The sequence below is a fragment of the Branchiostoma floridae genome, chromosome 15, assembly GCF_000003815.2.
Source record: "Branchiostoma floridae strain S238N-H82 chromosome 15, Bfl_VNyyK, whole genome shotgun sequence".
Lineage (NCBI taxonomy): Eukaryota > Metazoa > Chordata > Leptocardii > Amphioxiformes > Branchiostomatidae > Branchiostoma > Branchiostoma floridae.
Genome location: NC_049993.1, coordinates 21,400,631 through 21,427,603, shown reverse-complemented (window position 1 = coordinate 21,427,603; position 26,973 = coordinate 21,400,631). Strand labels below are relative to the sequence as shown.

Here is a 26,973-nt window from a genome sequence, read left to right as displayed (position 1 = left end):
TACAGGTCCGTTTTTTCTGGACCGGTCCAATAAGAAAAACCGGCTTGGTACCGGTACACCGTCAAAACCCTAGGGGTTGGGTACCGGTACAGACAATTCAGGTCCAGGTCCGGTTCAGGTCCAAAGGATCAGGTCCAGGTTCGGACCTGAACCTGGACCTGATTCAGTATGACTCATACCAATGGTCCATTTCACTACAAAGAATTCTGTTTGGTGGAGTATCAGGCTTACACTGGCGTTTTAAAATCCTACAACGGTAACTGCACCTGTACGATTGGCTGTAAAACTCAACTCTACTTCATTCTTGTTATTTTCTTCTCCACCTGCAAGCGCCAAAACGTGTGAATGCCTGATAAAATAATATGTTAATTTTCTAATCGGTCCAACATTCGGCCCACCTAATTTTTTCAGGTCCGGTTTTTCTGGACCGGTCCAATAAGAAAAACCGGTTTTGTACCGGTATGCTGTACAAATACCCAGCCCTAGTCTTGGTCTTGAGAAAGACACCAAGGCACATGTTCAGCACTCATAAGCCAAGATGTATGTGAGTATACAACGTTACTGGTAGTTATTATGTTTTTAACACAAGAATTGTGCGGCGCCTTTTGTAGGGTCTACTGCATCTATATCTGTAATTAATAAATATATCAACAAGTTGCTGTGTTTGACATATCACTTATTCTCTTACATTCACCTATTTGTACATAACAAGGGTTACAAAATGTATCCCAGCCTGGAATGTATATTTGAATCTGTCTATAGGATGAAATGTGTTGACATTTCTTTTGAAGAGGCAACAAGAAAGATGAACAGCTTTGTGCGTCAAATCAAGGCCGAAAACAGAAAACAGGGACTTCCGGGTTCCGTTGGCTTGCGACTGCTTTGGTTCTTCTACCACCTGTCGTCTTTTCTGCCTTGTATGATGGTCTATGGGTCGGGAACCTGGACCAGTACGTAAGCTGCCCTGTGTCGTCATCTTGGGTCCCGAACCAAGACTAAGGCACAGGGACAGAAAGGAGGACAGGCGTGCGAGGAGGGGCTCAGTTTAGCCCCGCCAGGCTTGTTAATGACACATTTCGGGGACGAACGTGTCATGCACTACCCTTGTAATATACTGTATCTTGACATAGTGGGGTATGCTCATGATTCTTGTATTTCAGCAGCCTTCGTTGTAATTAAATGTAATGATTATATCATAGTATGCTGTTCTAGTGCAGGAGTGGCTGAAAATAAAAGGATTTTGAATTTTTGATTGCTGTGTGTCCCTCCCATTTTATTCCAAGCAGGAACGAATAGTTTAATAGCGATACATTCAACAAGTGTCCATTATACATGGCTCGTCAGTCTTTTGTCAGTCTATTGCTCTGACTTAGCCTTTATATTTTGCGTATTTCGCGTCTATTCCCGGTGCAAGAGTGGCCACCTTGTCCCGGGATAGCTGCTAAATACAAGAAGACAGACTTTAGAACAAAGGCTTTATTTCAAAGTAGCTGGTTTATCAGACATTTAAAATAAAAACTTTTTAAAAAATCATAATCCAAACCCCCGGCGTAAGTGCCATCTGCTAACAGTGCCCTCTTGCGAGAATCCTGCCCACTGCACACAGCAGGGTGCCTGCGCGGGACAGCCCGTTTCTGCGCGGTTCTGCGCATCCCGCTGGGCCACAAGCCACAAACTTTTTGTCCGGATTGCCGCGGGAGTAGCTGGTACGGCCGGGCGGAATTCGCCCCGTTTTTCCTCACAGTTCCGCGCCCACAGCCCGGGCGGCATGGCTGGCTCCTTCGGCGCACACACGGCCCTGTTGGCGGCGGGGATGCTGGCGGTTTGGGCGGCGGGGACAGCGCAAGGTAAGACCGAGAGTTCCAGTCCGCGCGTACGGTAGAAGTTGAGCGGCCCAGCGCTGTGCCAACTGTTGCATGCGGGGTGCGGGCTCGCCTCTGGCCGCGGCCTGGCCCGTGCCCGGGCGGTGGTTTGGGGCTGTAGGGCGGGGGGAGGGTGTACAGGCCGAGCCGAGGGTAGGTTAGGCAGCCCAGACCGTTTGTACGGCCCCGAGCGCCGCAGTTTGCCTCCCAAAACCCCCGCTCCAGTCCGGCCGGCCCGCCTGACTCCCCCCCCGGGCCCCCTGAGGAAAACCAACTTTGTTCCGCCGAGCGGCAGGAATATCTCAGACACGGTCCGGCTTTCACAGGAAACTGCTCACATCGCGCGGAAAGCACCCAAATCTCGTCAGCTTCGGCTGTCAGTCAAACTTCGCTCTTGTGACGTCCGCCGGAGTCACGATCTGCTTATAATATTTCAGGCACGTGAATCAGATGTCTGCCACATTCCGATATATGCTACTATCAGGCATGTAGCAAACAGAAGGGACATGTCACATAGTGATTGTAGCGAAGTGATCGCCCGTCAGTTGTTACAATGTTGGTTCGTGTTTGGCTACAGAAATGGCTACAATCCTGTCGGCGCCTGTTGTTTGTAAAGGGGCGGGACGGAAGTGACAAGAAAACAGCAGTTATAATTTATGTGTTGGTTCCCCAAACATGGCGGGTTCAGCTACAGGGTTTGCTCTGTCAAGCCCAGCCTGTGGAATCACCCTGCAACTTGCCAAAGGTAGAAAGAAGGAATACTCCCCCCTCACCCTTAATGTGTGTGATGGACCCCCCCCCCCATAGTGGTAATAAATTATAGAGAGTAATCAGTCTGTACAGAAGTTTTGCCCGAGTTGTATGTGGCAGCCCCTGCCCTGTGTTTTGGTGAATACTGAGCGTGTAAAATTCAGGTAAACAAGAAACTCGAGGTAAACACTGAGAAGGGTTTAGTGCGATGTCAACTCAGCATGATCAGCTGGGCAGGTCTGCAAACTAGCAGGTAAGAAATAAGGGGGGTAGTAGTGAAAAATAAGGCCCCCTCAACTTCAACTCGGGGGGGGGGGGAGCTGGTAGTCCTGTTCAGTACAAAGTATGTGTTCTGTTTAGTGGCAAGTTCGCTGCAGAGAGAGAGGTCTGTTTGTAGTTTTGGGAAGTTGGATGCAGAGAGAGTGGTCTGTTTGTGTCCCATTGTAGAGTAAGTGCCCAGTCACTGATATCTCCAGCGTGGATAGCCTTTCCCCGCCGCTCACATGCGATATGTTGTATACGTTCCGGCCACAGCCTTTGAATCGGCAGCACAGAATGAGTTGTTTGCTTTGCCCTTTGTTGGTGTGTCGGGTTGGAGAGGCTGGTTTCGCTAACAGCGAGCGCTCTTTCATGCCGTGGGTTTTCCTACGTAAATCTGAAAGTGTAACCTCTGGGAAAGTCCTCTCCGGGGTTAAAGGTGACGTTTGGTTGGGAAATGGCTCGTGATGTTGGTTCGTGCGCTGAGAGTGTTCCCGGCGCACACACCATCCCAGCCTGCGCACTCAGCGCTGTTGTTTATGGTCTCAGCAGCGCAGCTATGGTAGAACTCTGGTCAACAGTAAACGATACACTAATGCTAACAGCCGCACGCTGCCGGGTTTGGGGTTCCGCTCTCGTGTAGAGACGCGACGATTGCACGTCCGCGAAGCGTCACGCACACAAACCAGCGCCTCTGTTCCACTCTGTAACGCAACCTCCGCTTAATGGGGCTTTGCTAGTACTGGAAACATGTTACAACATCGACCTATAGTACTTAGTAGTGTCTGTGTTACAGCACCAACCTTTAGTACTTAGTAGTGTCTGTGTTACAACACCAACCTATGGTAGTGTCTGTGTTACAACACCAGGCTATGGTAGTGTCTGTGTTACACCACCAGCCTATGGTAGTGTCTGTGTTACAACACCAGCCTATGGTAGTGTCTGTGTTACAACATCGGCCTAGTAGTGTCTGTGTTACAACACCAACCTTTAGTACTTAGTAGTGTCTGTGTTACAACACCAGCCTATGGTTTTGGTAGTGTCTGTGTTACAGGGTTCAAGCCCTATGTTCCGAAATCCCTATGTTCCGAAATCCCTATGTTCCGAAATCCCTATGTTCCGAAATCCCTATGTTCCGAAATCTCAATGTTCCGAAATCCCTATGTTCCGAAATCTCTATGTTCCGAAATTTTGACACACAACTATTGTGACACACAACTATCATCATGCACATGTAACATGGATGGCGTTTACAAGTCGATAGCCAATACCCAAGAAGCGAGACAGTTTCCCGATGATAACCGGCCTGAACGCCGACCCGCGATTCCGACGGTCGCATGGGTCACACTGAGCTGAAAACACCTGAAATTCGAATTCTAGTTTATTTTTATTTATAGAAATAAACTAGAATACTTATAAAAGTTCAATTTTTTTCTAGCACCTGAAACAGAGTCCAAAGACTCCAAACTCAATCGCAAATTTATGCTGAAACTTTTCTTTACTTTATCATTTGCTAACCACATTTAACGTAAACCATTTACCTAGTCTCGTTTTTGATTGATTTATGGGTGACCAAGATACTCGCGTACATATCTAAAAATAATTTTTAGTATACATGCAAATATCGTATGTCATTTTCATGCATGAGTGTATCTTTTCATTTCCTCGATAAGAATTGTATCAATTGACATTATGATGCTATCAAACTGGTACGAGGTTAGGTGCGTTACAAGAATGATACATTTAAATGTTTGTCGATGGTGCGTTTAGGTTTGCCTAAACAAAAGTTTGCGGCTAAAATCTGCAATGGAGCTAACGTTAGTCCTTTGTTGTTATTATTATAGTTTTAACAGATTTCAAGACATCCCAAATAACACAAAAAGGAGAATATTTAAAGAAGGTAACATGATATAATATATAGGCCGCAACTTCCTATTTTGCTGACCGCGTATCCGCAGCTTGGACTAATATGTAGCTTTGGTCGACTCCCAGGTCGCTGTACAACGCCAGTCGGTACACTTCTGTGTTGGAACACTTCCATAGACGATAGAGATTTCGGAACATAGGGACTTCGGAATATAGGGATTTCGGAATATAGGGATTTCGGAACATAGGGATTTCGGAACATAGGGCGGTCACCGTGTTACAGCACCAGCCTATGGTAGTGTCTGTGTTACAACACCAGCCTATGGTAGTGTCTGTGTTACAGCACCAACCTATGGTAGTGTCTGTGTTACAACACCAGCCTATGGTAGTGTCTGTGTTACAACACCAGCCTATGGTAGTGACTGTGTTACAACACCAGCCTATGGTAGTGTCTGTGTTACAACACCAGCCTATGGTAGTGACTGTGTTACAACACCAGCCTATGGTAGTGTCTGTGTTACAACACCAGCCTATGGTAGTGTCTGTGCCAACACTGGAACACGTTACAATAGTAGTAGTGGCAGTGTCTATACGTGCTGACAGTTTTGCTGCATGGCATGCTGGGGCTTACAGCAGCATGTTTGTGTGGCTCTGAGCTTAGATATCAGTAATCTTGCTGGGGAAGGAGATAGGAGCATTCCTGCTGTGGGTTGGACTTCATAACACCAGCCAATGGAAATGGTTTGTACCTACCCCCCATACCCATGCCCTATCCCCCCTGTTCCCCGTGCCCTACCCACCCTTACCCATGCCCTACTTCCAAATTGTACAGTCCCCCCCCCTGTTCCAGGGGAGTGTGGGTTTGTTAAACTTTTTATATTTTCTAGTTTCAGTCTGTATTATTGTACGTTCCCTCCCTGCAGGAATCGGGCTGTTTGCATGACAAGGTGGCGGGTGATTATATCTTTTGTTGTGTAGACGACAGAATAACGCTGTGCAGCCCCTACAGCCGCTACAATTACAGGGCCAGCCGTGCTAGGGGCGGAATCTCAGCTGGGCAGACACTTTCCTCAGTTCTGTCTGTAAATGCTCCGGAGAGCTCGCCCTCAGCCCTGCGTCTGTAGTTGGTGTTCAGGTCTGGCCTAGCAGCCTTTAGCTCTGTTGGCAGGATTCACCATGAAACAAGGAATAATTATCTTACACTTCAAACAAGAGGGTGGGAGAGTCCTTCAACTAGTTCAACTAATCTGAGAGAAAAAATAAATTTTCCAGCCGTACTAGCGTCAAACTGGAGTTTGATCAGACTATCAGGATAGTGAGTGTGAGTTAGAGTAGTGTTCTTGCCTTATGTAACCATACCCCCCCCCCCATGTTGTGTGTAGTCCTGTGCTGTCAGTGGCTTCCCTCTGTGCCATTGTCACTGCCTACCAGATCGGATTACACTCCCCTAGAACCACATCAGATTACAGCACCAGGTCGGATTACACCCCTGTATGCCGCAGGGACCAGAAGAAACCCCTTGTGTAAGTAGGGATCTGCTGGCACATTTTCCTGTGATTTCTACTCAAAATGACGTCCCCAGTCAGACTTGGGCTCACAGTTCAGCAGGACTGATGTTTGCTGGCCTAAACATTTGCTCTGTCCACAAACCCCTGACACAGCCACGTTGCCGTGGTAACGTTTGTGTAGTTCCTCAGCAGTGTAATCAGGACTCCAACAACACGGCAGCAGGCTTGTCACATGCTGAGGACACTGGTAATAAACCGGCCAGCTTTAAAATCATAGAATGTTATTCATTATTCATTTATTATCTTTAGAGGACAACTTTGGTGGGAAGGTCAAGGTCGTCAGAGAGGTGAAGGTCAAGACTGAGCAGCGTGTTTTTTGAGACTAGTGCCAGTCAAGTAGGGTAAGGGGGACCCAGCCCATACAGTGCTGTAAGGGGGACCCAGCCCAAACAGTGCTGGTAAGGGGGACCCAGCCCAAACAGTGCTGTAAGGGGGACCCAGCCCAAACAGTGCTGGTAAGGGGGACCCAGCCCAAACAGTGCTGGTAAGGGGGACCCAGCCCATACAGTGCTGGTAAGGGGGACCCAGCCCAAACAGTGCTGGTAAGGGGGACCCAGCCCAAACAGTGCTGGTAAGGGGGACCCAGCCCAAACAGTGCTGGTAAGGGGGACCCAGCCCATACAGTGCTGGTAAGGGGGACCCAGCCCATACAGTGCTGTAAGGGGGACCCAGCCCAAACAGTGCTGGTAAGGGGGACCCAGCCCAAACAGTGCTGGTAAGGGGGACCCAGCCCATACAGTGCTGGTAAGGGGGACCCAGCCCATACAGTGCTGTAAGGGGGACCCAGCCCAAACAGTGCTGGTAAGGGGGACCCAGCCCAAACAGTGCTGGTAAGGGGGACCCAGCCCAAACAGTGCTCCGTTATCCCAGCTACCTGGTGTTATCCACCAGGAACTACTGTTGTAGGTTTGGAAATGAAAGCAGCAGTGAAAAGGGTTATTTGCTGTGTGACTCAGACTTCCTGCACAAAATTTGTCCTTGGGAAGGGCTTGGCTGTTCCCTGTGAGGTGGACATGTAGTCTGTATGGAGAAAAACTCATCTGTACAGTTGGTCCAAAATAATGAAAATTATTGCAGATCTATTCATAGTTAGGATTCAGCAGCACAAGGAAAATTGGGACTTTCCCCAACTTCAGACTTCCACTGTGTTCTACTATGTGTCAGATTTGAGCAAGGCCTTATTTTCCTGGTGTTAAAAATCTCAGTTTCAGATCAATGACACAATGTGATTGTTAATAATAAGTCATTAAAGCTGTAATGAAGCCCCATGCTATTGTAGTGGTGACAGATAGGTGCCACATCCCACCCCCTGCTTGGGAAGGTGACAAAAACCACAGCAAAGCTGTGAAAATCCTCCCACAGGAAAACACACTATTGTTCCTGCAGACTTCACACTTCCAGGTCAACATGCCCCCGGAACAGTCCATCGCTGGTGGGGGGAGAACAGAACAGTCCATCGTGCCTGGTGGGGTAGGGGGGGCAGCAGAACAGTCCATCACTCCTGATTTGTCCATAGTAACTTGGCTGTTTCTGGCATATAGGCTGGATCAGCAGGACTGTGTAGCCCTGTGGGGAACAGAAAGTAGATGAGTCCTAACTTGGCTGTTTCCAGGCTATGGATAAGCTGTGTTTAGCCCTCCTGAGAGGAAGCAATGCTGGCTAGAGGCAGTTGTTGTTTCCCCTGACCTTGCTGTGGTGCCGTAAGCCAGGATTTGGGCAGATCTTGCTGCAGACAGAGTCTGGGGGACAGGAGTCTGTTCTATCCGGCAAGGTCGCAGGTCAAACATGGTGGATCTACAACCCAAGGTCGCAGGTCAAACATGGTGGATCTACAACCCAAGGTCGCAGGTCAAACATGGTGGATCTACAACCCAAGGTCGCAGGTCAAACATGGTGGATCTACAACCCAAGGTCAAACAGGGACTTGTAGGCTGCCATCAGATCAGAGCCAGACAGCAACAAGAAAATTGTTCTTTTTATGGGTTATTGTTCGTCTCTTGACATCGTTTGCTTGTGTTTGAGGAAGGAGGACAATGGAACACACTCCTGTGTTCTGCAATGTGCCATTTGTGGTGAAGTCCTGAGCTGCTTCAGTGCTTGCCTAGTTCTGTCCAGATACAAACCACCAGCTGGGAGAGAAAATGGTGAAGATGCTTGCAGGTTTTGAGTCTCCCCTGTAAAAATTCTGGCATCAAACTATAGAGAGAAACTGAATGTTGAGTCTTGATGGTTGGGGGGGGGGGGTCTACTGTATGTGCAGTAGGCTCTAGAGAAGATACTCTGCCCAGGTACGGAAAAACACTTCAAGTAGTTCAAGTTTTGCAACCAAATCATATCTGATGGCAAGAGGGTGTGATGGTAGCTGTTGGAAGAGCTGTCAGGTCACCCTGCTGTTCCAGGTCACAGAGGTCGCGGCCTGCCCCTGTTCCTGAATAACACAGCAAACTGCAGTGTACCTCCAATGTCACCTTGTTGGAATTCACCTTGCTAAAACCATGTGTTAACAGGCAAGGTACAGGGGTGCCTAAGCATTTGCACGAACCCTATGAAATTCGTACGAATATTATGTGATACACACGAATCACTATGCAAAAACGCACAAATATTATGAAATTCGCACGAATCACTATGCGAAATCGTACGAATTTTATGAAATTCGCACGAATCACTATGTGACACACACGAGCCTTGTGTGATTTGCACGATCCTTATGCGAAATTGCGCAACCACTGGCGGGGTCACGTGACAAACGGAGCGGGATTTTCAAGATGGCGGCTTCGCCGCTTCGGCGACTGAAAATACGATGTAACACGCCGAAATGAAGCTAAACAGTAGCTCACAGGCTATCAAATACATCTTTGCGACGGTAAATGTCCATTCCATGCCTTGAAATATAAATATCTCGGGTAGAAACGCTCAAAATCATGCCTCCTCCCGGCCGCCGTTTTTGCATAAGGATCGTGCAAATCACATAAGGCTCGTGTGTGTCACATAGTGATTCGTGCGAATTTCATAAAATTCGTACGATTTCGCATAGTGATTCGTGTGAATTTCATAATATTCGTGCGTTTTCGCATAGTGATTCGTGTGTATCACATAATATTCGTACGAATTTCATAGGGTTCGTGCAAATGCTTAGGCACCCCTGAGGTAGATGCCTAAACTTGTTGCAGCAAATACTGGTATTGCCTGATACCATGCCCCCTCCCGACCTTCCCTGCCCCCCTCCCACCCCTGTAATGGTAGGTTGTGTGTAGAACAGAGGCACGGTGGGGCAGGGATTGTGGTGTGGTGTGTTGTGATGTAAATGAGGCTGCCTGGACTGTTCTGATGTTGCTGTAGCCTGTAGTTACCCTGTAGGGGACATGAAAAGGTCACAGTAGGCCATATAATCAGGAGGGGGGAGGGGGGCGCATTCCTCCACATGGATCCAGCCCAGAGGCCCACCTGTAGGTGACCTATGTGCCAGCTGGGAACAAAGGAAAGTAGTTCTGTGCTCTGGTCTCTGCTGTTGTAGTTTGAGGCTTCTTGTTCAGGCTTGACTCACCCGAGCCACCTTCCATGGCTTTTAGTAGGCATCAGATGAGTCATATGTGTAACAGCAATATGTTTGGCACTTTAGTGCATGTTGCTAAAGTTGAAATTTTAAGTTCTGTTGTCTAATAGGCCAGGCAGTAGGTTTGGGGCCAGGCAGTAGGTTTGGGGCCAGGCAGTAGGTTTGGGGCCAGGCAGTAGGTTTGGGGCCAGCAAGGTTGCAGTCCAGGCTACCTGTGCCATGAGAAAGTCCCAGCTAATCCTGCAGTGATCCTTTCTGCCCTCACTAACTCAAACCAGCCTGCTGCCTTCAGCTCTCTGGGGACCAACCAACCAGTCACCTGGGGGGTTCCCCAGGCCAGGTTTACACTCCAAGCCCACCTCCAGATCAGGTGGTTACTGAACTATCCGGTAAGGAAGCAGAGAATCATCCTTGCAAAGCAAATAGGTGAGGGCCAAATCAAATCATGCCACAGTTCTCAGCACCTGCAAACCCATCCATTGGGAATGGAACAACACAAAAGCAAAAACCCAAACAATGCACATGTTACCTGTAAGGCTTCTACCCCCTCTCACCAACCCCTCCCCCTTTACTAAGACCCCCCCCCCCCCCTGCAGAATTACACATCCCCTACTTGCTGTGACCTGACAAACACTGTTTGATCCATGAAGACCCAATGACAGGCCACAAACCCCTTCCAAAGGCACTTACAGCGCCACAAACCCCTTCCAAAGGCACTTACAGCACCGCAAACCCCTTCCAAAGGCACTTACAGCGCCACAAACCCCTTCCAAAGGCACTTACAGCACCACAAACCCCTTCCAAAGGCACTTACAGCACCACAAACCCCTTCCAAAGGCACTTACAGCACCGCAAACCCCTTCCAAAGGCACTTACAGCGCCACAAACCCCTTCCAAAGGCACTTACAGCAGGCCGCAAACCCCTTCCAAAGGCCGGCAGCACTTTCAGCAAGTTACACAGAGCCAGAATGGGCAGTCCACAATAAGGACACAAGGACAACCATTATGACATGCCTGATGGACACAGGGACACAACTGTGTGATGGACGAGCTGCTACCTGACACTGCCAGGATGGAGCTCAGGCCAGCCTGCCCCCTGCAGCTCAGGGATTTTTGTGGCTACATTGTGGCACATCGGATCATGGCAACTGGCTACATTGTGGCACATCGGATCATGGCAACTGGCTACATGGTGGCACATCGGATCATGGCAACTGGCTACACTGTTGAACATCATGTGAACTGGCTACATGGTGGCACATCATGTGAACTGGCTACATGGTGGCACATCGGATCATGGCAACTGGCTACACTGTTGAACATCATGTGAACTGGCTACATGGTGGCACATCATGTGAACTGGCTACATTGTGGCACATCGGATCATGGCAACTGGCTACATTGTGGCACATCGGATCATGGCAACTGGCTACACTGTTGAACATCATGTGAACTGGCTAGAGTAGAGTAGAGGAGATCAGAGTTCTTCAGGATAGTGGATTCTTCTGAAAAGTTGTTTTATTGATGCAGGTAGAAAGTGGAGTAGAGTAGAGTACGGGAGCGGCTAGCTATGTGGAAAATATGGCTTGGGAATCTGGCCCTCTTCTCTCTCCCTCTCTCTCTTTTTTCTGTGTGTGTGTCCACAAGTGGCAGCGGTCTGGACTAGTCCATTCCAGCTCTATTGGGGGGGGGGGGGGGGGCGCCCCTGCAGCACCTGTTTGCCCCTGTCTGTGCAGCACTTGGCAGGGTACAGAACAATTCGCTCCATGGAGTATGAGTGGTCGCTCCATGGAGTATGAGTGGTAGGGTCACATGTCAGACAGTAGTGTTGACCTTGTGTTGACCTTGCCATCCATCAGCGTGACAGCAGGGACAGCCAGGCTGTTCCTGAGCAGGAGCTGTCAGGCCTGATGTACGGCCGCCTCGGGCAGCTCATCTCGCGCAGGGCTGCTCTTCAGTAGGTCCATAAAATGTCACTCTGATTCTTTCCTCATCAGTGAGTAAAACAAAATAGAAGCTAAACTGGTTGAACTTCAACTGAAGACGAAGCATGGCACATTTAACGTTAGCTAGTAGTGCAGCGTTAGCTAGCAGTGCAACGTTAGCTCGTAGTGCAACGTTAGCTAGTAGTGCAACGTTAGCTAGCAGTGCAACGTTAGCTCGTAGTGCAACGTTAGCTAGTAGTGCAACGTTAGCTAGTAGTGCAACGTTAGCTAGCAGTGCAACGTTAGCTCGTAGTGCAACGTTAGCTAGTAGTCCAGTAGTCGCCCATGTACGTGGCCCTGGCTGTATGGCACCATCTGAAGTGATGACTGCATCCCTTACATTGTTACAACGAGCATAGGCTGGCGCTCGTCTAGAATCAAACTCTGAATGTCACATACATTAGGAATTGCTGGGTGACAACTTCATAACTCACATTACATTTTATTATGTGGGCGAAGCCACATATTTAGTTTTTCCTCAGATATTTGCATATTCCACCCGGAAGAATGGAAGCTGTAAACATGTACTCCACGTTTCAAGCTATTTGATTGGCTTAAAGTCTCACTTTCTCGGTTTTACGTCAGACGTGGACCTATCAACGCACAGAACACAATCGGCATCGAGTTTATAATAGCCAATCAGAACTCAGAAAAAATGGAAGCTGTAAACATATACTCCTCGTTTCCAGCTTTTTGATTGGAATAAAGTCGCGGACTGTCTCGGGTGTACGCAGAGGTGAACCAATCAACGCACAGAACACAAAATGATATTCGGCATGCAGTTTGATAATACTATAGCAGCTGAGACGACCAAACAGGCGCTCAAGGAAGAAGTTGCCCGCCATGGAATGAACGAGATTGATAAATTTTCACACAAAAACATTATCTTCAGAAAATTGGACCTTGGAATCTTGCAAATTCAACGGCGAACGGACGTGTTCAAGCTACGCAATACATTTAGATACCTGTTAAAACGTACCCCTGTAACATGTTGTAGCACTGGCTCAGTGGTATTATTCACGCGTGGTAAACTAACGCTACGGGATTGAATCCGTGGATAGATATTATTTTCTTCATTTTTTTTGTGCTGCATTTTCGCGAAAATGTTGCCTTTCTTGATGCTTCTTTTCTTGCGATTTTTTCTTTCTTTTCCCTTCGCCCACATTCTGCATTTTTTTAAAAAATGTTGCCTTTCTAGTTTTCAAAAGCAATATGACTGGTAAATGTAAAGTTACTTTGAAAACATCTAGTTTTGAAGTCAAACTGCTTTATTGGTTTCCCTACTGGCAACTTGGAGAGGAAAGGAACACAGTTGACAAACAATATCTGATATAAAACCTAGTTGTATATTGTCCCGGTTTGCCCTGGTGGTGGCAGAGGTTTGCTTGCTGTGTGTGAAAGGTGTATTTGTTCCCTTGTTTATACAGACCTGACTTATAAGTGCTGTGTACACAGAATCCGTGGTGGTGGTTTTTAATGGAAGGTACTTCAGGTTATCATAAGAAGTAGTAAGTACTTTGAAACCTCTTCAACTGATAACTAGTTGGTAGGTAGATAAACAGTTTTGCACGGCTGTAGGTACGCTGTAGGGACTAACGGAAAACTGTCGGAGAACTTTTCTATGGGAGCTTGTTGGTGCATACTTCTGGGTTCGTTCTTTCACTTTCAGTGGTTTATAAAACTTATTAAAAGGTTTTAAAGGAAATTTAACAGTTTTTTTTCATTCTCACAGACTCCATGTTTCCTGAAACTGCTGTAAACATAGGTCATAGGTCACACAGCCCAGTTCTGGGTGTGAAATTTGAATTTTAGATTCAAAGCAGACGATTCTGTCCTGGTGAAACTGGAGCTGCTAGGGCACAGGCCTCCTGGTCTTCAGGGGCCTGCATGGGGGGCTCCTGGTCTTCAGGGGCCTGCATGGGGGGCTCCTGTCAGGCTGCAGGATGGGGCCTGCATGGGGGGCTCCTGTCAGGCTACAGGATGGGGCCTGCATGGGGGGCTCCTGTCAGGCTGCAGGATGGGGTCTGCATGGGGGGCTCCTGGTCTTCAGGGGCCTGCATGGGAGGCTCCTGTCAGGCTGCAGGATGGGGCCTCCATGGGGGGCTCCTGTCAGGCTGCAGGATTGGCCCTGCATGGGGGGCTCCTGTCAGGCTGCAGGATGGGGCCTGCATGGGGGGCTCCTGTCAGGCTGCAGGATGGGGCCTGCATGGGGGGCTCCTGTCAGCTGCAGGATGGGGATTCTTTAGTCAAGAGTTCTGTGGGTAACTTCAGGGAGAGTTTGTGAGTTCTGATGTCCATTTGTATACGACTGGTGTGAAGGTCAGACTTCCCATGTCCCCTTGTTTCCCATGGTTCCTAGCAGTGTCCTTGCGGTGCAGAGTTCTATAATCCACAAGAATGTTCAGCCCAGTTCCCCCTGTCAGAAGCATTACCTGCAGACCAGCCTTAATGAAAAGGATGATAGACTCTATTGTTCTCAGGGCACCTCAGGGGCCTTGGGAAACCACAGGCTAATCTCATTGTTTTCCTGATACCTCAGGGGCCTTGGGAACCACAGTTCTGTTCAGCGTCACAAACTCAATTTAACAGATGAAATCCTTCCTGAGTAGGATGTGAGAAGGTGCTGAAACTTCAACAGGAGAAGTACAGAACATAACAGGGAAGGACTTTGGTAACTTTGAAACTTGTCTAACGTCCACCAAGTTTGGCCAGCTGTGAGATGTGAGAAAACCACCATGTCCCACCTGTCCTGTCCCACCTGTCCTTTCTGTTTGACTTGAGATTAGTTGTGGTTGTCTTATAATAAAGCACCTTGTCTTCTGTAACACTTCTTGATGACACTCCATGGACAGGTCCCCCACTAAAGAGAAAGCTCACTACCCAGGGGAAAGTCTCCATCCAGGGGAAGGTTCCCCACCCAGGGGAAGTCCAATCTTTAGCACAGAGGACACACACACACACACACACATAGAGACAGGGTTGGAGAAGTTGTTATTTTAGAGTTGGCTGCAGAAGTGACGTCATCTGTCCCAACTGTAGCGAAATGTTGGCTGTTTACAATCGGGGGTTAGGGAGGCGGAACAAGCCGCCCTGTTTTTGCCACAAACCTTTGTGCGGCGAAACTCGACTCCTCGCCACAGTTTTTGCAACACGTCGGGCTTTTATCGACCTGCAACGGAACTCCCGGGCTCTTGAGCAGGGACAAAAGGCAGGTGTGTCAGCGCACCTTAATAAGCGCAACCCGACACCGCTCATTGTCAGCGGTGCGCGGAGACATCAACACTAATAATGGGGGCGGGGGCAAAGGTCAGCCGTGGGGAGCAGTGGAATTCTCAGGGTTCGGGAGCCGCTGTTTGGCCTAGTTTGGACACGGGTTTAATGTGGGGAGGGGGGCTACAGACTCCAGGGTGCCCAGATTACTGTAACGAGCTGTGGGGGAAACTTTGCCAAACATGTCGCACAAACGTCCTGATTAAAGATTCCCAGAGACATTGATGCTTTGGGGATATTTGTGTACATGAATATTGTGTATATGTGTTACATGACTTGTAAATTGCCTGGACAGTAATTTCCTATGTATATATTTACATGTACATGTACATGTATGTATAAATTATGTAAGATAAAGTGTAGATGTGTTGTCTACCTTGGCAACAGTTAAGCAATTACAAAGTCCATTAAGCAATAGAGTACTCTATTGTTATGACTTTGGTCACAACTTCCACTGAAAACCAGTTAAAGTATAGGATGGTATTTCCTGTGACTTCAGGCGGCCCCAGCCTTGTAGTAGTGAAAAGTTGTTGTCAACACAGTCGGAAGTTCTGATGATGTCATTGAGCCTGTATCACAGACATCTCCTGTGTCATGTCTCACTTCTCCCCACTGCGCTGCAGTCCCCTCCCTGTTTCCTGTATGGACACGTGTCAGCGCTAGTTGGGAGAATCTGTCATCGCCAGTTGCCAGTGTTAATCCCAAGGAAAACTGGGTGGATTCTGACACAAGCCGGCTGAAGTTGAGGGAAAAATGTCAGAACGGGATTTTCTGTTGTTTGGAAACGGAGATTAAACAAACAAATGGCCAAGTCAGAGTTTCTACATGTCACCAAAAACACACGAGTCAGCTGTTACTGTGAGCTGTACCCAGGTTTAGCTGTTAGCTGTACCCAGGTTTAGCTGTTAGCTGTACCCAGGTTAAGCTGTTACTGTTAGCTGTACCCAGGTTTAGCTGTTACTGTAAGCTGTACCCAGGTTTAGCTATACCCAGGTTTAGCTGTTAGCTGTACCCAGGTTTGTGTATTGTTCAAAATGTCAATGCTTTATAATCAGCTGCTCACAGTCACAGCATTAAACGCCACAGATTCCAGTAGGCCACTACCCGTAGTCCTACCTGTATTTCTTTCTACCTGTGGTTCTACGTGTGGCACATGTACCACAGTGATTTCCTACCTGTGGTTACCTGTGGTCCATATGCCTGTGAATCTGTACCTGTTGCCCTACCTGTGGTTACCTGTGGCCATACCTGTGGCCAATGTTCCACAGTGATTTCATACCTGTTGTCCTACCTGTGGTTACCTGTGGCCATACCTGTGGCTGACGTGCCACAGTGAATTTTTACCTGTTATCTTACCTGTGGTTACCTGTTGCCCTACCTGTTGCCCTACCTGTGGCTGACGTGCCACAGTGAATTTTTACCTGTTATCTTACCTGTGGTTACCTGTTGCCCTACCTGTTGCCCTACCTGTGGCTGACGTGCCACAGTGAATTTTTACCTGTTGTCTTACCTGTGGTTACCTGTTGCCTTACCTGTAGTTACCTGTCACCAAGGTGATTTCGTACCTGTTGCCTAGCCTGTGGGCATGGTGGGTGGTCCTGCTGATAATTAACACAGCTGTTAATCACCTCCTGCACACCTGGACTCTGCAGGTGAGACACCACCACCGCAGGCAGGTCGTCATGGCAACAGAACATTGTCACAATCAGTTGTCTGAAATCAAAATTCATCAAACCCGAAACTGAGATGTCCTGCCCTGTCAAAACAGTTTGATGACTGAATTGAGAGGCTGCTAAAATAAAGTTCTCCTGCCATGGTACTTACTAACATGCACCAACTGTCAGCAAACCTGCATGTGAGGTACAGACCCTGGAGGCTGGGGACTGTAGGGCAGGAATAGCAGCTTTTTTATGGCAGGGAGTTTTTCTAAGCTGCAGGTAGAACTGTGACAAGTTGCAATATTTCAGCTGGGAAACCTCCCAACCCTGACACTCCGCAGGGGATTCCTGACATTCCTGCACACAACTGTTTACCCCTGACTGGAACCTGCTTCGTTAAGGTGCTGTTCTTCTGTAGCTGTCCTGTTATTGTCCTGTTTGTGTAGCTTTGTCGTCCTGAAACTGGGAAGACCTCGGGCTGTTTCTGTCAGAAGTTACCTTCGCTAGAACGGTCCTTTGTTGTGGGAATCAGTGATACTACTATTGTCTTCTCCGGAAATGAGTTTGTGGATAGGACAGGTGTGCAGATGTCTCACCTGTAAGGTGTTCTCACTGCAGGTGTGACAAACAACGTCTAATCCTTTAATCTTTGTCTTCAGAAGCACATTCTGAGGAACAAGGATATTCTCCGGCCCACAAAGTGTTGTTAATTGCACAGGCAGGTCGCCGGATGGGTCCATGATGGGCCATTGTGTGTTTAAATGGAGGAATTAAGGTGCAATTGTGTCTTTTGTGTTTTGTTGTTGGGGTGGAGACTTTTCCACCTCGGGTAATCACTTCGTCATCACTTCACACGTCCAGAAACACCCCTCAAACCCCAACGTCCAGAAACACCCCTCAAACCCCAACGTCCCTCTTAGGTATTTGTTTAGGGAGGGGGGTCCTCCCCCTCCCATCGGCAGGGGGCTCAAACTTCACCCTAGTATAAGTACTGTGTTCTGCTGCTGCAGTGGTCAGACACTCTGCAGCAGTCAGTCTTTCTTCAACTCTCTCCACTTTGTCTTCTTCATGGCCAAGACAAACCTTACCCTGACCCCTCCAATAGGTGCAGACTTGGCTAAACGTTTGTACACACTAACAGTCTTATGTTTTTCTCTGTGTTTGATTGTTTTTCATCAAGTTCTAGAGGAGCCTGTATGTTGGCATCATTGCAGATGTGCGGCTCCTAGAACGGAAGTTTACAAGTCATACTAGCCAGAGCCTCCAAAGTTACACACGTATTGTGTTAGGAACATAAAAAAGGTAGAAGTCAAGTAATGAAATAAAATTCCTTTGAACTAAGACTATTCCTGATGCTGTCACCAGCTGGAAGCTAAGACAGGACAGACAAGATCAGAAGACGCCAGTGTTACATTCAGACAATCCTGTGGTAAGATTCGGCATCATCCCCTAACTGCTGTGGCCAGGCTTAGATAATCCTGTGCATTTATGATTTTTTATCTGTGCTTATCTCTGATTGACTGGCAGTGGATTAAGGGAGATTAGGCAGTGGATCAGTGGCAATCCCAGCATGCCATTCCTGGAAGGATTCAGCCTAATGGGATTATGGGTAATCTGAATAATGAAGTGGTGAGATTGAAAACATACTTCTATAATGAGGTAATCAGTTAAGAATATGGTTTCCATGGAAACATACTTCTATAATGAGTTGATCAGTTAAAGATACGGTTTCCATGGAAACATACTTCTATAATGAGTTGATCAGTTAAGAATATGGTTTCCATGGAAACATACTTCTATAATGAGTTGATCAGTTAAAGATACGGTTTCCATGGAAACATACTTCTATAATGAGTTGATCAGTTAAGAATATGGTTTCCATGGAAACATACTTCTATAATGATGTAATCAGTTAAGAATATGGTTTCCGTGGTGACAATTTTTAATGAGGCAATCAGTAAATGATATAGGTTTCTATGGTAACAGGCTTCTATAATGAGGTGAAATCAGTAGAGGTAGTTTCCGGGTAACATGCTTGAATATTGTGATAAATAAGCAGCACAGATCAGTGACTTCCGTCCTGCATGGTTCTGGGAAGTTCCACAGCAGCTGACGGTCCCCTGAACCTGAATATTTTCCTGCCCAGGATTTCAGGCAGGGAAACAGGAGGAAAGGTCGATGAAGGTCAGACTTCAGTAATCAGATGCAGGAGATGCTCAGCAACTGGGGAGGGTTTGGGAAGGGTCAACGACCTGGGGTGAGGGAAAAATGTGAATCAGACTTTATTCATTTACAAGAGCTACAAATACAAATCTGTTCTTTAGGCTCTGTGCAACCTTTTTTCTCAGTTCTCTAACCACCTAGAAGCAGGCAGTAAGATGTCTGTGGTTTGTTCTGTACAAGCTTGTTTTCTCAGCATCTGTCCTGAAATCGCATACTGCCACAGCTCTTGTGCGGCAGTGTTGTGTCCTGCCACCCCACTCCCCACGGGACCTCAGCCATGACTTTCCTCCGCTACGCTGGCTTTAAACTTCACCTTCCCTGTTGCCTGCCAGGGCCCCCGAGGTTCCCAGGCCTCTACTGTATCGCAGGGCCCCAGAGGTTCCCAGGCCTCTACTGTATCCAGGGCCCCAGAGGTTCCCATGCCTCTACTGTATCGCAGGGCCCCAGAGGTTCCCATGCCTCTACTGTATCGCAGGGCCCCTGAGGTTCCCGTGCCTCTACTGTATGGCAGGGCCCCTGAGGTCTGGCTTGGATAGAGGTGATATGAACAGGGCCGTCCAGACTTGTTCCCCCAGTCACATTCCTGCAGAGAATTTACACCAACTGCTGCAGGGTTCGGTTTCTGTCAGGAGGCGGCCAAGTGTTGCCGAGACGTCTGTAAGACAGGACACAGCTGCGGGGTCAAGTCTGCACACAGCAAGGACGTGTTCTGGTCCAAGGAGCGGCTCTGAGACGCTGTTTCCTTTTCGAGTCCGAGGTGTTGGGGTTGAAGACGTTGTGTTGGGGTTAAAGACGTTGTGTTGGGGTTGAAGACGTTGTGTTGGTGTTGAAGACGTTGTGTTGGTGTTGAAGACGTTGTGTTGGGGTCTAAGACGTTGTGTTGGGGTCTAAGACGTTGTGTTGGAGTTGAAGACGTTGTGTTTGTGTTAAAGACGTTGTGTTGGTGTTAAAGACGTTGTGTTGGGGTTGAAGACGTTGTGTTGGTGTTGAAGACGTTGTGTTGGGGTTGAAGACGTTGTGTTGGGGTTGAAGACGTTGTGTTGGGGTTGAAGACGTTATGTTGGGGTTGAAGACGTGTTGGTGTTGAAGACGTTGTGTTAGTGTTGAAGACGTTGTGTTGGTGTTGAAGACGTTGTGTTGGTGTTGAAGACGTTGTGTTGGGGTTAAAGACGTTGTGTTGGTGTTAAAGACGTTGTGTTGGGGTTGAAGACGTCGTGTTGGAGAGAAATAGATAAAACTTTAATTGTTTGGAAATTTTGAAGTGAGCTGTATAACCTCAAATTGAAGCTCGGAATCTGAAGAGACAAAAGTCTTTGTAAGAAGATCTTTTACCGGAACCCACATCTCGGCACAACCCTCAGACATGCACGTGGAGTTCCTAGTTATTAATGATCCCTGCTGTACGTTTCCTGACTGTAGAGTGTATGGTGTATAGTGTACAGCAGTGTAATGTATAATGTATGGTGTATAGTGTACAACAGTGTAATGTATGGTGTATAGTGTATAGTGTATGGTGTATAGTGTACAGCAGTGTAATGTATGGTGTATAGTGTATGGTGTATAGTGTACAGCAGTGTAATGTATGGTGTATAGTGTACAGCAGTGTAATGTATAATGTACAGCTGCAGTCTGGTGGCCAGCAGTTATGTCAGAAATGCCGGCAGAGTTTCCCAGCAGGAGAAATGTCCGCTCCCGAGGCTGGTATCGTCGGAAGGCCGTCCCCACGGGCTCATTTTGCCAACAAAGGCTGGGCTGATGATGTTTAGTAAACACAGCCCGTTACCCAACCACCCAAAATAACCCTCATTAACAAGATAAAACTCAGTTTCAACCTGCGGCCTTCACAACAATAAACCCAGAAGTAGGTTTGTGTCGTTGTGAGATGGGTTTTGGGAACAGATCAAGCAGAAGTCACCAGAGTTGAGAAAGGCCCGCTGCACAACTAGCTAGCCTGCCCTCCCCTGTTGGTATATATGTGGTCATGCCTGACAGCACGGGGAGTTTGGGGTAAACAGTTTTGTCTCAGTCTGCTGGGGGGAACCTGGAGTGCACCCCATTTGTGGGGTGGGCTATACCTCACCTGCCTGGGTATCCATGTATACATCCAGTCGTATGTCTCGTATATGGTATGGATATCGGATATGGCACCCCACATATATGGTATCATGTGTATACGGCACCCCACATGTATGTTACATACTTGCATGCATATGGCAACCCACGTGTATGGTATACATGGATATGACACCCCACTTGTATATGGATATGACACCCCACTTGTATATGGATATGACACCCCACATATATGTGGCACCCAAACCAGCAGCACTTCTGAATGACACAGAAGAGTTCAGGCTGAGGCCAGTGTTAGGGTCGGATGTGTCAGTCAGGAAAGATTGTGCCGGGAGATTTCTGTAGTTCTTTATATAAGCATTGGAAGAGCAGATAGCTGAGCTATTTGTCAAACCAAATGGAATCTTGTCAGCTAGGAACATCCAAATTGCCCAAACTTCACATTTTTGCAAGAGTGGCAAAATTTGCCCTAATTTCTGTTGTTAACGAAAACCTGAGCGCATGCGGCAGGTGTATTGTATGGCTGTGCTGGAATGGGAACAATGCGGCGTGCCGACGCTAGACCGACGCTAGCCCGGGTGCTGTAGCTGGGTGCTGTTGATGGTTCCTGGTTCCCTGCCCCCAACAAGGCCAGGCCACAGCTGGTATGTGGGCTATGTGCAGATGGTTCCACCAGAAACAATGGGAGATGGAAAACAATGCACAGATAGCACGCTAACAAGACAGTGTGGAGACAGAAACAATGTGAAGATAGCATGCTAATGAGACAGAAACAACATGAAGATAGCACGCTAATGAGACAATGGATTGTGAGGAATGTCAGAATGAGATAACAAAATGGGTAGACTGTAGATGATGGGGTAAAATTAACGTCACGTTTCCACATTTCTACTTTTGCTGAATAAACAAACTCAGCTCTCAGAGGTTGTTGTCTCCTGGCCAATTTGAATAAGTTCATTGCACAAATTCATTATGTGCTGCAGAGGGAAGTGAAGATAACTGCAGGAATGTCACAGTGTCGGGCTGTGTTGTCTGCAGGGTTGTTATTATGGGTTGTTATGGCACGGTGTCAGGCTGTGTTGTCTGCAGGGTTGTTATGGTGCGGAGCCCTGCAGGGGTTTCTGTGTTTGTTGTTGAAAGGATAATCTCTGAAGCGGCAGGTTTATACTGGATTTGCGGGGATCATCCCATGGCAGGTGCTGTACGACCTTTCTCAGGTATGCCCCCCTCCCCCTTCCAATCCCAATGACCTTGCTTTACAACCCGACACAGGTACGCTGCCGTGCCCCCCTCCCCATTCCACTGCCCATGACCTTGCTTTACAACCTGACACACATACGCTGCCCTGCCCCCCTCCCCCTTTTCATTCCCAGTGACCTTACATGCAGTGACCTTGGAGCCCTTGAAGTTCCAAGGGAGAGAAGTAGTCAGTTGATGAAGCTGCAAGGAAACTGGGGTTACTAAGGGGTTGATGATATGTTAGCTTTGCTTTCCTTCCATTTCTTTTGGGTAAAGGGACTTGAAGTTAATTTTCTTGTGTCTTCTCTGCTGCGATAAGAAATTAGAAAAGAAGTCTGATGTCTTCTTTGCTCTGATAAGAAATGAGGGAAGAAGTTCGAAGTGTCTTTGCTGTGATAAGAAATGAGAAAAGAAGCCTGATGTTTTCTCTGCTGTGATAAGAAATGAGAAAAGAAGTTTGGTGTCTTCTCTGCTATGATAAGCCTGACAGTTTGAGCACAGTCCAGCCTGGTGCCACATGTGGTTGTGAAGGTCAGAGGTCAGGTGTCTCTTATCTCAGCTGTTTGTCACCTGCTGAAGGAAGGGGGTCACAGGTTCCGTGGTAACCATGGCAACCATGGAACTGCCAGTTCTCTTCCATCAGGACAGCTGGGTACAGAATACTTCATAAGGCATCATTTGTGCTCTTTTAGCTTGACGTGAAGGTCATTATCAACATTTTCCCTGCAAATCGCTGGCCGGAAGTGTGTATTTCCCGCCCTGTGATATCCACAGCCCAATCCTTATGGAATAAGGCCTTTCCTGACAGCCTTGAAGGGTGACTTTTCCGTCCTCTCCAAAACCCAGCCTGTTGGGGCCATCTCATACTCATAGCTGTTGAACTGTGCAGCTAACACAGGTCTGTAGTTTGACTACTAGCCGTGAGTTATTCCCTGTGTGACCAACAGAAGATTCAGACGGCCGCTGCAGGCTGTATTCTGGCTCGGTGGGTGGCGGTGTGGTTTCACCAAACCGGCCAACAATACCCAACATTTCAGCCTCTTGTGAGGACCGGTGGTTGCCATGGCAGCAGTGGAACAGTGAGAGGCCCTCCTGCCATCGGTGATGTCAGCTTTCTGCAGAGCTGGTTCTATTCTCAGCCTGCGTGACGTGTAAGTCCTATTGTGGTACCGTTCCTATTGTGGTGCCGTTCCTATTGTGGTGCCGTTCGCTCCTCTCAAAGCCCCTTCCTGACGACACTCTCCTTTGTCCTTCCTTCCCAAGACCAAGTCTCGCCTGCCTCCTGAAGGTCATGTCTGCTCCCAAGGTCAAGGTTGATGGACAGCTGTCAGTTCTCTTGCTCTGCTGGAGAAAAGCAGAAACGGCTAAAATGGCATAAGTCATGATTTTGATGGAGGATCTGCCATATGACTATCACTAGTACCAGTATTTCTGTTCAAACCTTACTTTGCCACGTGTTGTAACGCATCAAGCTTGTAACTGGTAATTTTGCCTGTATGTGTTGGGTCTGTATAAGGGGCTGGGTGAGTGAATTAGTGAGTGTTCGGTTGGAAACTTTATTGTGCAATGTTTCTTCTGGATTTTACCTGCTTGTAGACATCTTACTGTTACTGGTGTTACTTTTGTGTAGATAAATTCCCCCTTCCACATTCAATATTGGTCCACCTTCCCTAAACCCCCCTCCCAATCCACATATCATCTTCCCCCCACTTTTCCTGTCAGCTGACAGTGTCCAGGTGTCATGTTCCAGCCTGGCGTATCTCATTACAAATAGATGATAAATATGGGCCATTGTCCCGCAGATTACCCGTATTGTTGCAGCCGGACGGCAGCGCGGGTACACAGATAAACCAGCCGAAGGAATCCAGAAAAACTGGATTTCTGTTGTGCGTTTGGGCGGCCGGAAACGCAGCTTTGTCTAACTTCAGCCCAACAATTACGGCCAGGCCAAATTACTTCCCTGCTTCGTGTTACACTTGAGTGGACAGTCTTCCTGGGGCTTCACCTCATGCATAATCGTGTTGACCAAAGGTGTTATTTTTAGTTGTTTGTTTACAAACATTGATCTCTAAGAAGGCTGAAATATAAACAAACCGGAGATGAACCAATCTCCCCATGTGAAACCCAGCCCTGACAATCTCCCCATGTCAAACCCAGCCCTGACAATCTCCCCATGTCAAACCCAGCCCTGACAATCTCCCCATGTCAAACTCAGCCCTGACAATCTCCCCATGTCAAACCCAGCCCTGACAATCTCCCCATGACAAACCCAGCCCTGACAATCTCCCCATGTCAAACCCAGCCCTGACAATCTCCCCATGTCAAACCCAGCCCTGACAATCTCCCCATGTCAAACCCAGCCCTGACAATCTCCCCATGACAAACCCAGCCCTGACAATCTCCCTATGTGAAACCCAGCCCTGACAATCTCCCCATGACAAACCCAGCCCTGACAATCTCCCCATGTCAAACCCAGCCCTGACAATCTCCCCATGTGAAACCCAGCCCTGACAATCTCCCCATGTGAAACCCAGCCCTGACAATCTCCCCATGTCAAACCCAGCCCTGACAATCTCCCCATGACAAACCCAGCCCTGACAATCTCCCCATGTCAAACCCAGCCCTGACAATCTCCCCATGTCAAACCCAGCCCTGACAACCTCCCCATGTGAAACCCAGTCATGACAGATTTTATCTCAGAGTAAAGATTTTTGTCAGGATACCAAAACCGGTCTGGGTTTTTAGCCTCCAGCCAGAGGATGCACCAAGATATTTTCTTGGTTTGCAAACGTTTCTTGGTAAAACTTCAGGAGTTCAAAATAAAAACTCATGGCAGTGAGGAAAACTAATCTCCAAGCAGATCCTATGGTAGCATAAGATAGTATCAAAAGCTGGCAGAGGAGTGAAGCCGGCTTAGGAGTGTGTTTTGCTACCGGGCATGGCAAATGGGCACCTCTTGGCTAACTATACTCCTTGGCCAGTTTGGTACTATCTTATGCCATTGTAGGATCTGCTTGGAGATTAAGGAAAACTGGAACCTGACTTCATCCAGTCCCTGAAAGTTTGCAGGCCGAGGTACAAACTCTCCCATCAGACTGCTTTCTAGTCCAGCAATATTTATTTTGGGTCTGAGAAGTACCAACAACATAAGGTAGAGAGAACTAAACTTCTGTCATGTTAGCACTTCTGCCTGTCATTTCTCAGCATTTCAAACTCAAAACGAAAAGCTTCATATGTTTTATGGGCAGTTTGTGTAACCGTCCTGTGATCTACTGTGGGAAATTCTGGTGCATGGTGGCGCTTATTACTGTCAGCCTGGTGAAAACAGCCGCTGTGCCTGTAACAACTGAGAGGGTTTTCTCCCTGGTGCCAACTGTGTAGGCAAAATGTTGAAGTCTCTTTTCTGCGAGTCCAAAACAGCAAGGCCAAGTTCAGGCTGTATGGCCAAGTTCAGGCTGTATGGCCAAGTTCAGGCTGTATGGCCAAGTTCAGGCTGTATGGCCAAGTTCAGGCTGTATGGCCAAGTTCAGGCTGTATGGCCAAGTTCAGGCTGTATGGCCAAGTTCAGGCTGTATGGCCAAGTTCAGGTTGTGCCTATCAGCTGTTTACATAGCAGAAGTCAGCAGCGGATTAGAAACCGCTGATTCACAGCTTGAAATAGTCTGACATTAAGCCGACCCCAAACATGGTCCCCGGCGTAATCTGCTGTTGTACAACAACATTAGGGACGGAATCTCGGGGAGGGGGGCACAAAGTTAGGGGAGGGGGGGCACAAAGTTAGGGGAGGGCGGCCACAACGTCGTGTGGAGGGGGGCACAAAGTTAGGGGAGGGGGGCCACAACGTTACGGAGGGGGGCACAAGTTCACTGTGGCAGGAACAGTAAGGCAGGGCAGGTGACCTCTTGAGGTTCAAGTTTCTCAAGACTGCTTATAAGACAAAGGGGTCTGTTCAGTGTAAAACTTCCCTCCAGTGAAGTGAAGTCAGAAGAAGACATTCTTGAAGTGAGGCGAAGTTCCTTGAAGTGAGCAGCAGTAAGGAGCCGGCCTGTAAGTGAAGTGTCGTGTTTGTTGCGCCAGGCGCCGGCGGGAGCGGGCCACGTTCTGCGCCGGGTAGTGCGTGCCTCACAGCCAATCAGCAGCCTCCGGGAGAGACGCTCGCATTCCCCGCTCCTGGCAGCTGGCCAGATACACTTCCTGTGGCCACACCAAGGCAGCCGGGGGTTCTGGGAGTTATAGAAACTTTGCTGAACTGGGAAATAAACATGAAAGCAAAAGGCGTCAATAACCTGTACATTAGTGCATACAGTTTCCAATAGTGAGCACAGTTTTCCTCCCTGCCTTTTGTGCATCAGGACCTCTTGTTGGGTTTGATTAGAAGGTTTGAGAACCACAGAATCGCCTTGGCACAGCCGGCAGCTGCCATCTTGCTGTTCTGGGAGGAAAGGCTCCGGTTTCTCAGAACTGTGGAATTTAGGCGGAAAGAAGGGAAAACTAATAAAGTACCTCCTCACAGTGGCACCAAGGTCATTTCTACATGAAGGTCAGCTGAGATGATGCAACAGGTGATGCCCAGGTGCATGCTGGGCTGTGAATTGTTCCCCTCTGATGATGATGATCTCATATTTCAGTTAGAAGCCAAGATTTAAAACTTGCCAGCTGAGTGCC

The 26,973-nt window shown here is 48.0% G+C and overlaps 1 protein-coding gene across 5 annotated transcripts in view; it reads left to right on the top strand.

The window, feature by feature from the left end:
* The first annotated feature begins 1,519 nt into the window (after nucleotides 1–1,519).
* Nucleotides 1,520–26,973, top strand: part of LOC118431689 (inactive tyrosine-protein kinase transmembrane receptor ROR1-like) — a 50,736-nt gene continuing 25,282 nt past the window's right edge. For 3 of the 5 annotated variants that reach the window (XM_035842945.1, XM_035842946.1, XM_035842940.1), the window contains exon 1: nucleotides 22,244–22,286. In XM_035842945.1, the coding sequence (XP_035698838.1) occupies nucleotides 22,259–22,286 (28 nt within the window). In that variant the 5' untranslated portion in view covers nucleotides 22,244–22,258. Of the gene's footprint in view, nucleotides 1,848–2,522; nucleotides 2,608–22,243; nucleotides 22,287–26,973 lie in introns of those variants that run through there. The other 2 variants (XM_035842941.1, XM_035842943.1) reach the window with 2 other exon arrangements.